Genomic DNA, 12704 nt, shown 5'->3' with positions numbered 1-12704 from the left:
TGAAGTTCAGTATCTTTTAGAACATTAAAGTAATTTTCCAAGCTTGTGCCAGTACTTGTGGAATTTTATTTGAGAGAAGACTTCAAACACTTTAATTTATTACCATTTGCCCAGAAATTGCTCCACTTAGCATTTAATTCTTTTGTTGTGGCCATCTCTAATTTAACACTTACATTATTTCATCAGTCCTGGGTTTAAGAGTGTTAAAATTCTAACTTACTACAAACTTTCTACTACTTTACTACAAACTTTCCTCAAGGATACCTTGAGGCATTCAAGTTCTACAAATACTGAAGGTTAAGGTAAAACTCAGTGCAAACTCTGTCTCATGGGACAGCAGATCTCAGGTGTCAGTTCTTAATGGCTCATCTAACCTACAAAGAAAGTTACTGCTGTGTACTGAGACACATTCAACAAACTGACAGAAACATTAAAAAGCACTAAAACTTGATTAGGGACTCTGAATAAAGATAATAAATGAATCACACAGTCAGAAATTAATACACAGCGCATCTATTTTAAACCCTGCCATCAGGCTTTCAAAATCCCAAGAGGCAGAAGATACTTACAACTGCAAACTCATCTCGATCCAACATTCCATCACGGTCAATATCACTCAACTCCCACACCTACCAATAAAAAGCAGAATATAGGCATCTTTGACTAAACTGCAGCAGTTTCCTACTTAAAACCTCATTAAAAACAAACATGAGAACAGCTTCCCTCCACCATAGCTCAAGTTCTATTAACAGCATTAGTTTGCAGTGAGCAATGTAAATTCACATAAACACACAAAAACAGAGAGATTCTTAAGCTGGAGACAGAGGCACCCTGCCTGACCCAAGTGTTAAAGAGACACATAACTGATAAACTGCAGCTGGAGGTGATCTATCCAAATAGCAAAAGAAATTTTGCTTTTCAGTTCAAAAGTCACACTCCATCAGATCTTATTTACAAGTTAGGCTCATTACCACAAATCTTCAATTTGAAGAACAGGTATTGCTGAACGCAGCACAGGTATTACTTGTGAACTGACAATTAAGAAGAAAGATATTCTTACTCGTCCTAAGATATCCACTGGCAGTTTTGAGTTGAGGAGCACAGGTTTCACCTTTTCCCCTGACAATAGTCCATTCACTGGATTTAGGCTGTCAAAAATAGAATCATACTTGACCTTATCTTCCAGCTGCAGGGGCAGAAGAAAAGTATTACTTACACAAACAGTCACATTCATAGCCTAAGAAGCAGAAGTTCTTTCAAAAGTGTTAACTTTTTAAAAAAAAATACACAATGCAGTTCCTGATGCTTATACGAAAACATCAAAAAGATACTATTTTTAGTCAGAGACTCATCAAAACCCTGTGAGATTTCTTCTTCAATTATTTTCATGGCTTCATGTAACAACCCTTTTTTTTTTTTCTTTATTTTAGATTTCTAAACATGAAGAGATTTCCCAAGAGTCAAGTGTTCTTATTAAACTAGGTCTATTAGCCCAATTACTAATTTGACAGGAATGGTAACTATCATACTTTAGAAATGTAGCATTAGATTTTTCTAAGACAGGTTTCCCTGCAAACCAGAAAACAGTTCTAGGTAACAGCTAATATTTAGTTTACCTTTACAGCCCATGGTAGATCAGTTGATGCTGTTCCACTGAGTAGCAAAGGACTACTAGTATCAGTCTAAGGAAAAACAAGGCAAAAAAACCAGCAGACACATTAAAAGAGATGTGATTCTCACCTTGCAAAACCACCCCCTTATTTGAGAAGCTGCTTCTCAAAGCCAGAACTGCATTTTAGTCATTCATACCAAAATTTAGGGCACAAAATTTAAAATGTTTATCCCATTAAGGACAACACTAATAGAACGAATACCACATATCTCCAAATTATACACAATTTTATATTCAAATCCCCACTAGAACATGTGGCAGCTTATTCCAAGTTGCTTGACTTTTTCCCTGTTGTAGGGCCCCATTGCCCTACGACATCACCCTCTGAAGTGTTTGGTATTTATACCAAACCTCCCTAAATTTTCACTTAAAAGCAGTTCTTAATAATATGTTCAATTAAAAATGAAATCTTACAAATCTTGGTGGAGGAACAGGCAAGTTTAGACTACTCAGGGAAACATCCAATCCATTCTGTGCACAGGCTACAAGTCGAAGAGCCACAAAAAATTCCTACAGGGAATAAAAAAGAAATTTTGAAGGGTTTATAATATGAAAGTATATATTATATATTAAAATATATATTATATATGAAAATATAATTTTAAAAGATAGTAAAATTTCAGAAGAATTAAGAGCTTCTCTAGTATTACTATATATATGAAAAGTGGCTTCAAAAGGGTTCAGAAAGTGTCAGAAAGCAGCAGCCAGCAAATGCTGGATTCCTCCAGTAAGAAAAAGTTTGCAATTAATTTTCCAAGAATTTAGTAACTTCCTGGCCAGTGTAGTCAGTCCTCAGCACTCAGTTCTTCTATAACAGGACAGTGAAAATGTGAAGTGTAATTGCAGCTGTTTATCTTGGAGGAACTGAGCTGATCCCACAAATGGTTAATGGAGTAGAAAAAACACAGAAAAATGAACCAAAAGAAGTCCAAAAAACCCCAAAATTGTTTGGTAGACATTACAACCTCCTCCTCTTCCTACCATGGGAAGAAGCAGTTCCCTCTTCATGGACTGTTATTTATATTTCAAATCAAACAGCAACACACATTAGAACTTGGGGTAGCACCACTGAGATGTAAATTTTGTCCCCACACTGCTCATTGCCACAGCTTGGGAAGGACAACTCCAAACAGAATGTAGCAATGTCAAGTCCACCAAACTTAATACTAATTTTGAAGATTTTACAAGAATTTTAATTTTTTCATTGTTTCCTACAAGATTCTGAGGAAAAAGTCACCTTCTTTGTAAATGCAGTACACTAAACCTTAAATTACTCCTCAGCAAATTTTTGCACAGCTACACATCAGCCCATTTTACAACCTGGAGAAAAGCTGATGAGGCAGCTGAAGGCTGTTTAATTTATTGTAGCTTCCACTCAAATGGGAATTACACAGCCAGTCAAAATTAGAAAACAATCTGTTAGAAAAACTGCTTTCCTGAACCAAAAATTTCAACTTTCATCTTGTTTCAAGGCTGGGTAATGGTTGGAGGCATACACTACATAAATAATCATACCTGTTTGTTCAGGATACCTTTGCCATCAGTATCAGCTAGGTCCCAAATCTGAAACATAAACACAATAAAGGGTTCACAGCACTTCAGAGGAAGCTGGTAAGTCCTCCCTCCATTTATAATGGACTCTTGGAGGAAAGTTCATGTCTTAACTTTCATGAAAGCGCATAATTGTGATGACAAATTTAAATATTGCAATAATTTCCATGACTGGATAGAAACTATTGGAACTATTGGATAGAAAACTGAAAACAAGTTAGGGAAGGTCATGTATCCTGTAGTACTACTAAGTATTTCAATTTAAACAGAATACTAACTGAAGCAAGAAGACAGGATAATTAAATAAATTTTAAAATTGCCATTAAATACCTTTCCAAGTACCAAATCTGTCAATCCAGACTTTTTCAAGAAAACAGCTGCATCAGAAGCTAATACTCGTCCAGCATTAGCAGAATCAACCTGGGGGAGAAAAAAATCCTCACATCACAAACTGGCTTTTGAATTGATGCCATCTCTTTACACAGGTTCTCAAAAAGCTACTGAAGAAGAATGCTCAAGTTAACAGTCACTTTGAGGACAATCTTCTGAACCTATCTAATTAGCCTCTCCTAATCACAGGCTTTTCTTCTTGATGCCATAAAAACATGTGATTTTTAAGAACAGGGAATTCCAGGGCTTGATTACATTTCATTGTCCAGCTCTGTATTCATTACTGTTAGGGTCTGAAAAAGAAGGCTCTGCTTTGAAGATACCTTCACCACCACAGCAGAGGGAAATACTCCCTAAAGTGAAACTTATTTACACAGTGAAGAAGTTGGTGATTCTGGCAGAATACCAAGCAGCATGCATTTCTCCCTGGATCAATAGAGAGATCATTAAAATAGAGAGTTATTCAAGTTTTTAACTAAATCTTTTCAAGTGGGAAATGAAAGAAGGAAAACTTACATCACCTACATGGTGATGTAAAGGCAAGGGAAATAGAGGAAAAGCTGAGAGTCCTTGAGAGCCTAAAGAAAAGGATTCTTAAAAAGGGCACAGTATGGAAAATAGGACTAAGGGTATCTTCAGTCAATTCAGACTGTCAGCCCTACTACACCCCACAGGTAGGGTGATGATGATGACAACCACACCATTTCCAGTCTCACAGCTTTGTGTTTAAACAAAGGCCGTATTCAATATTGTGTTTGGAACACAAGACCAACTGCCCAAGCTCACAGCTGCAGCACACACAAGGTGCTCAAAGCTAACAGCTTCCCAAGATGGGATTAGAGCTGGCTCCTGAAAGACTGTGGGGAATTTATCATTTGGAAAGAATGCTGCAGCAGTTGTCTGTAGATACTTCTGAAAGGGAACAAAACACTCTGAAATCCCCAAATTGTAATTTAATACGAAAGTGAAAACATCTATTGTTTTTAACATAACCAGGATGATTTTAATTAGGAGAGGGTTTTTCCTGTAACTGAGGATGCCCTGATCAGAGCAATAAGGTTGCAAACAGTACAGTCCAGCAGTCAGGCTAATTGAGATGTGGGAGAGCTGTTCATCTATAGGCACAAAGCTGCCAAGACAGTGCATCAAACCCCCTTTTAAATAGTGGAGTCGACCTTGCATGTAACACAACAATCTTGGCATCCACTCAGAAAACCTCCAGCCTAGCATTCCTCCTTCAAGAAAGTCACAGAACACCACAGTATCAGCTGTGTTTAGTTTTTAGTTCCCCAAGTCCAAGCCAGAGGAAGGTGACTTTAAGGGATTTAAGCAGGATTCTTACTTAACCCAACACTGATACTAGTTTCTTTTTGTACAATTAATTATCAAACCCTTAGTAACTATTTTTTTTAAAGGGCTGATTTCAATTTCTTTACAAATTACTGAGTCTTGAATGCTGGGGTGGGGTTACTTATGTTTGATTATTGCACTGGATGATTGCTGGTGTTTGTCAATTATACACCAGCTTGGCAGAGCTTTTCCCCTGATGTGTAAGAAGCAGTTTCCACAGCTACATCAGCCAACAACCCCCTTGTTACAGCCTGTCTCTTGTAGCACCAGGAATTACCAAAAGTTACAAACATATACCTGCTGTGATTAGGGCAGAAGGTCACAGTGAGAAGGGCTTCAGTTCAGGACTCATCAAGAATTCAGCACTGCTTCCCTGCTGCACTGCATCATGTGATTAAGTAATTTCCTAGTGCTTTATGACAGTTATTTAAGTTTATCCTTTAACCTCACCCTGCTTTGAGTCAGTCTATGAAAGGTTAAACAGAAAAATATTTATTTGAAAGAAAAGAGTGCCTATTGAAAGGTTGAGGTTCCAATCTCATTCTAAGTACAAAGGGCAGGATTTACACCCATTTCACAACACACCTTTTGCCAGATGAATTCCTTTAAGTTTGTGATAGAACTGAAAGTGTACTCGGCATCAGCCCTGTTCCAGGTGATGAATTTATTCATATAAAAGCACACTCCACCAGCACCATAAGACAAAGTGGGAAATGTCTCTCTGAATTTCTGTTCTGAAAGCTGACATCTCCTTATCTGAGGAATGGAAGAGAAAAGTTCCCTAGTGGAACTGAAAGTCTTCAGACACGTTTGAAAGCTCCTCTTTAGGAAAAATCCTTGCAGCAAAGAATTCATCTGAGCAAGTCAGAAAAATAATCCTCTGGAAAACAAATCCACTGGCACCACTTCACTAACAGTAACATCATGTTTAAGGAATCCCAGTTCCTGTACACAACTGAAACCACTGGACAACAAATAGTGCTCTCGTTTCTCTAGGCTATGTATTCCAACAAATGGAAGACACTGACTTAGCAAGCAGTACCACATTTGTGCTTCAATTCAGTTCCTTTATCCGAGTTTTTTGAGCAACTGCAGTCAGGAGGAAGAGAGAGGCAGATGGCAAAGGTGGCACCTGACAGTGAGAGTCAGAGCTGAGCTAGGATGTGCAGAACAATCAGTTCCCAGCCTTTTCTTGTGCCCTTATAATGATATCTCATTATAAGGGACTCTCCTAAGGTTTTTAATCCAATGCCCAGAGATAAACACACAGTGGATTTGTCCATCTGAAGGAAAACTTTCTGAGGGTGATACTATCTCCTTCAGCTACCAGGAGCCATTTGAACTTAGATCAAGGTAAACTCTCTCTTCTTGTTTAGCAATTTCAAACCTGCTGCTCTCCTGCAGTGGAGAAAAATCCCTTATTGAAGTACAATGGCAAGCTCAGACTTCAGGCATCATAGGCTGATACACTCGAACTGCTGTTTTTTGTACTTGATAGTGGGACTAATCTTCTAAGCACAATCCAAAAATAGGGCATGGATAAAAATCATGGCCTTGTCCCTTCCCCAGCGCATAAGTTTACATTCTGATGTTGACTCACAGAAGAAGCTCCTAAATAAGGAGGCCATATACACCATAACCTGTCTTAGGACAAGCAGACAGGACCATTAACAGTTGCACAAAGGAAAAAAAAAAACTTCCTATAAGGTTGGATTTTACAGGGTTCATCAATTACTGATCAAGTGTATTACAAAACAAAATTATTTTAAATTGTTTTATACAGCCAAGTAGTTTGACTTCCTTGAAAGCTTTTACATTACATTTGTACAATAAAGTACACTATGTACACGACAAAAAATACTGTTACTCCAGAACAGGTGAAACAGCTATTTTTTAAAAAAAGTTGTATTCATAGGAATCAAGACACCTTGGTATTGCTGGGTCAAAATATAGAAGGCAATTGATAAATAAAATTTATATTCTTATATTTTATTTATATGTATTTTTTATTTTGCATCATAAAGTCAAAAGATTTGCATCTGTTGAGTGAAGCTGCAAGAACTACAGGCATTCTTTTTGCATTCAGTGGCCTTCTATCCAAATTTCGCTCCTTACAACATCCTGTGATTAACTCTGAGGATATTCTGAGTGAGAATCAAGCCTTACATGATGCTAACTGAGCTACAAATGCAAGAAATTCATCTTCACTTGTAAAAAGTAACCAAGAACATATCAATACATCATTTTAAAGAATTTACTCCATCCCAAGACCTCACAGCCTATAAAAACTGTCAAGTGATGTATGTCATACACACCTGGCAGCTCCCTAAAAAATAAGGGTCATCTTACATCCAATATTAAATTTATACTGATATAGCTCAGACTTAAGTATTAGCTACTATAAAAATACATTTTAAAGCACTATAATTTTTCTTGAACTTTTATTGTTTACACACTATTGGCCAGGCTGAGACCCTAGAAAAAGAATATCAATTCTTTAAGATCCAAATGAGGTCTGTTCTTTCAGAATATACATACCTGTCGATAGAATTTCTCATACACAGGATTTGCACTCGATAGCTGGAAAAGAGACACAGAGAGAAAATGAGCCCTGGAGAGCCAGACTTCAATTTCCCTCTAAATAATAAAGATATAAAACACACTCCATTGGTCTTCAAAGAAGCATTAAGGATTTATTCTGTACAATGATGAGGAGCTAGCACAGCTCTTCATGCTGTAACTTTCAGAAGACTGACTTCTTGTTTTGCAGTCATTGACACCACCCCAGATCAGATTTCCCTCAGCCAGGTCACCAGGTGAGACTGTGTGAAACAGGAACTCTTAGGCAACATTGCCTAGGGGCAAAAGCAGAAACCTGAAACGACTCAGGCTAGGAAGTGCTCTCTAATATTAGAGTACAAAGGAACTTAATTTTATTTCACTGTCCACTGCATCATTTTTTAGAATTTAGTGTCATATGCAACCAGTCTGTAAAATTTTCAGTTACCCAAATTAATCTCTGGATTCAAAACTAAACCCACAGCAACAGCACCACATTAAAATAGAATAATATTCTAACTTTGGGTTTTGTAACTTGAACCCTTGTTGGGGATAACTTCTGCCTTCATTCCACTGCCCTCTACCAGACATTCAGGGCTCACCTAAAGTTAAGAGGACAAGGATAAAACAGCTTCTTTGGAAAAGGTTCTTTCTTTAGTTTTAAATTATTCTTAGAAACTAAAAAATCTAAGACCTGAAACAATGCAAAACCTTTATCTCTTGGCCTACACTAAATACCCTTTCCCAACAGACTGCCAAGAAATGAAGTGTTAAGGTTACCTCTCTTCCCCAATGTAAAAACAGGCACAAAATCAGATCCTGCTTTCATGAAGTACATGTTGCCTAAACCAAAGGCATTTATGCAGAGGATAACCCTAGAATTCAGAGTGGGAAAACCCTGTGAGAACAACTGAGCATAATACAAGCTAATTACACAATACTTACTAAAAAAGCCCAGAGCACATAACTTCAAATATCATCCAAAACCAGAGTTCTCCCCGTTAAGAGGAATATGATGTCAAACCCCAGGATTTGCAGACCTTTGTACAAACAGAATCCTAAAACTAAGTAACTTCTCTGGATTTAAAATTTAGATGTTCAAATGGAAATATGGAAACCAACAGCATTGTGGATCACAATTTTGTAAAAACCTTTACTACAGATTGTATAAATGGTTGACAGCTAAATAACATCACATCCATTTCCCAACAGCTGCTCTTTTGGCTGACTGCTCCATGTTCACAGGTGCTGATTATCAGAAAATTATACTATGATAGTAGTAAATGGATATTATGATAGTAGAAGATGTTTGGTAGAAATTAATTTAGTGTGATCTTGTGCAATTACAGAAAGTGTGCAGGATCACCCGAATGTCCTAAAAGACAAATTATAGAGTACAGCTAGAAATAATAGGAGAGCTTCCATTCAGAGCTTGTTCAGCAAGTATACTGCCCCAGAGACTCAGCCTCTGATTTTCTAGCTGGTTTTTTGTTTTCTGTTTGGTGTTTTTTTGGTGGGTTTTCTTCTTGTTGTTGTTTTGGGTTTTTTGGTGTTTGGGGGGAGGGGGCAACTACAGGGACACACAGCTGTTAAGGTTTTATTTGATTACTAGGAGGTGGGTTTTATTTGATTACTAGGAGGTGGGAAATACCTCTCCCACAGCCAGACATGAAAAATTACATATGCTGGGAAACCATCATTGGTATTCACTGCAATACCTACATTTTTATAGCTTAACCTTGCTGTGACTTTGCTCTGGTACCCAGACTTTTATTATTTCAGCCATCAGCTAAGCATGGAGTTACACATCCCTTAAAATAGCCTGACAAAATATATTCAATTTTGGCAGCCCTCAGACTGCCACAACACCAATACAACAAACAACTTTCAAGCATTTTCTAGCACTCCACAGCACGCTGTATTTTGTTACCTAAACCTCACATGTTTTATTTACCCTCTCAGATACACTTTGCACAGCAACCTACAGGGGTAGTTCTCCCAAATCCTCAAGTATTTGACTTACTAAGTGTTGCTTTATGACAATGTAAAAGTCTAGGCACAGGACAACATTAAAGCAGTGAGCAGAGAAGCAGAACAGAGCTGGCCAGCGCATCCGCTGGAACCATCGATTCCTGTGCACCATCCCTCTTGCCCAATGTCACCCTTTGTTCAGCCAAATGTCTCCTTATTACAGCCAAACTGATCACTGTCACTCCTGGACAGGAAACATCTTGAAGTCCTGCAATGGAAACACTAAGTGCAAATAATCTTTTCATTCAGTACTTAAGAGTATGAGCCAATAAGTCTTTACTTCATTAGTGCTTCCAATACTCATTTTAACATCAGTATGACTGCAGTAACTGGAATTTCCTGTGAATAGAGTAACAGTAGTAAAAAAGTTTCTCAGACTATTTTACGAGTAATAGACTTGTTTTTCCTTCAAAGTTTACCCCACAATAAACCAACAAATGCAAAGATAATCTAGGATATTCTTCTGGGATAAGAAAAAAAAATACAGTTCAACACCTTTCCAAGTGCTGCCTTAGAATTTACCTGACAAAATTAATTTTATGGGATTTGGAACAACCATTTGCAGAGTAAATTCAGCTTGTTTTAAATACAAAATATGGGAGGGAGAAAAGGTCAGATTCCACAGCGTATAAAAATAGACATTATTATGGCTCCATTTCAAAGCTGATCACTTCATAAGGGTAATGTGTGTTGTAGTAATTACAACCTTTGATACAAACCTATGAACTTCAGAATGATAACCTAGGAAATAAAAAACACCTTCAGGGACACCCATCTTATTCATCTCCTGTTGTCAATCAATCCCCATGTTTTCATGCCTCTGGCACATTTGCATTTAGGTGTAATAAGATACTATTACCAGTCTGTCCACCACATCCAGCCAAAACCTTCCTTCCAAAAATGCTTAAAAACAAACAAAAAAACAAAGCTGTCCATTGAGAAAGCCAAAAGTAATTTTCCCTTCCAACCCCAATGAGATATCAGGAGAGAAACAAGCTATTCTATCCTGATTAAAATCTAAAATACCATATTCTATCACAACACAAAGCTCTAGGACTCATTTTAAGAGTTTCCAAAAGACACAATCTGGCCTTAAATGTTCTTCCTGTAGTTAGCCAGCCAAAAAGCAGGTAAGCTCAAGGCAAGCTGGTTTCCTTACAATGCCATTTCAAAACAATAATCAACTTCTGTCTTTTTCCTCTATTGCTTTATTGTCTTAGCTGAAGTGTTTCAGGGTAAAGCTTTCTACCACTTTCAATTATATAACCAGGAATATCTCCTACAGCAATAAGAAATGTAAAGAAAACATTTACTATAAATTTCTATACAATTATTACCAAGTATGTAAAAATTGAACACTTTCTTTCCCCTTGAATAGCTGAAGCAGGCACAAGAACTGCTGTCTTCTCTCTGCAGAGATGTCTGTCACTGCATAATTAGAAATGGTTCCATTTAATTTTCAAATTGCTACAGAAAATCTCCACCATCTTCTAATCAGTACTGAACAAAGCCCGTGCAAAATGAAAGAGTAGCTGCACTGCCTTTTTAGAGGCAGCTTCTCCCTAACATGGTGGATGCAATACCAACCAAAAAAACTAGGTTCTATCTGCTTTAGGAGCAGTCAGTCCCCTCCATATGCAGGTTAAAATATACACATGGATGCTCTGGTTTCTTCATCTGCAGGACAGAAAGAGGAACAACAGGTTCCTCATTCCACTAAAAATTACGGACTCTGATCTTTATTTAACAATTTTGCTGATTTCTTAAAAAAAAAAAAAATAAAAACAAAAACAAACACCAGAAGTTTGCCAGAGACTTCAAGATCTCTGGCTCTAGATTATACATAATATGTGCATTATTGTGAGGGTATCATTCATACTGCAAGTATTTGGATCCTGTGTGTTCCAGTAACAAGACCTTAATCCTGGCAATGTGTGCATGAGACAGGAATCCATCCAGCTCAGCCTCAGTGTAATACTCCATGTTTCCCTTCAACAAACACAGCACAGCATTCTCAACTCTGCAACACAATACTCAAGTCTAAAATGAGACTTGCAGCTAATTAGGATACAAATTGATATTACATGATTTTGTCTCATTTACCAAAGCAGCTCGTAACTACTTCAAGACAATTACCACATTTCTCACAAAAAGCATTTAATCAGGAAGACAAACACAAAGTTATCTTCCTTTTCCTCCTGTGGACTTTACAGTGCTTCCCTGAGCCGTGAGCTTCCCCTTCAATCACAGCCAGCTTTTCAGAATAAACCACAAGTTAAATTTTCAAGAGCAACTAGAAGGTACTGAATGTCCATATTAACCCACCTTTCAAGAAACACCTCTGCCCCATTCTCAACATCCATTTTCCACATCTTCAGTTCTCTGTTCTTCCTCTCCTAAATTCCCCATATGAAATTGGTCTGATAAACAACCATCCTTGGAAGGTCAAAACATACAACCCCTTATACTGGTTATAGCTTAATTTGACTTTTCCAACAGATCTGTGAGATCAGTCAGTTCCTTCTCAGCGCTGTTCTTTGCTTGTTTCCAAACTAAAGGCAATCACAACAAAACACTCCCGTGATAGAAGTTCCCTTAGAAGTTCCACATTAAATTCACAGTCATGCTCAGACCGTAACACTCACTGAGCAAACGCAAGTGGCAACAAGATGTTGCAGAATGGGTTCAAAATGGGGAGATAAAACATACTTCAGATACTTACTATTAAAGGGAGAGAGGAGGGGGAGATAATCACCTTAGTTTGCAACCTTTGTTCAAGCATACTTGGTGTAATAAATTTCACTACAGCTACACAGTCCTGCCGTATTTTTACTAATCAGTGAAAATAATACAGTTAGCACAGAAAAGTTTCAAATTACTGAAATTACAGCTCTGATATGCAAATAAAGGACGTGCAGCCCTCCCAGACATTGCAGCTGCAAAGTCATCTGAAAATACCCTCATCTCAGTTGGAAATACCCAACGTCCCAGCCATGCTAAAGTAGTGTCAAACCAAACACAGGAAGGGGAAGAGAAAATCAGACCCAATAGTGAGTTTGAGTGCAGGTTCATGTGCCTCCTGCTCTCTGCAAGTGACCTAGAGCAGATCTTAGTGATCTGCACAACTTTACTGCTGCTGTCAGTAACTGAT

General features: G+C 37.7%; 1 protein-coding gene across 5 annotated transcripts in view; it reads right to left on the bottom strand.

The window, feature by feature from the left end:
* EPS15 (epidermal growth factor receptor pathway substrate 15) overlaps window positions 1–12704 on the bottom strand; it is a 47653-nt gene that overhangs the window by 32974 nt on the left and 1975 nt on the right. For all 5 annotated transcript variants that reach the window (XM_053950373.1, XM_053950374.1, XM_053950375.1 and 2 more), the window contains exons 2-8: window positions 7502–7543; window positions 3554–3643; window positions 3188–3235; window positions 2087–2182; window positions 1617–1682; window positions 1061–1186; window positions 570–629 (exon numbers count right to left, since the gene is read on the bottom strand). In XM_053950373.1, coding sequence (XP_053806348.1) covers window positions 570–629; window positions 1061–1186; window positions 1617–1682; window positions 2087–2182; window positions 3188–3235; window positions 3554–3643; window positions 7502–7543 — 528 coding nt within the window. The remainder of the gene's footprint in view (window positions 1–569; window positions 630–1060; window positions 1187–1616; window positions 1683–2086; window positions 2183–3187; window positions 3236–3553; window positions 3644–7501; window positions 7544–12704) is intronic.

Source organism: Vidua chalybeata, chromosome 9, assembly GCF_026979565.1.
Source record: "Vidua chalybeata isolate OUT-0048 chromosome 9, bVidCha1 merged haplotype, whole genome shotgun sequence".
NCBI lineage: Eukaryota > Metazoa > Chordata > Aves > Passeriformes > Viduidae > Vidua > Vidua chalybeata.
This window is presented reverse-complemented; position numbering and strand designations above follow the sequence as displayed.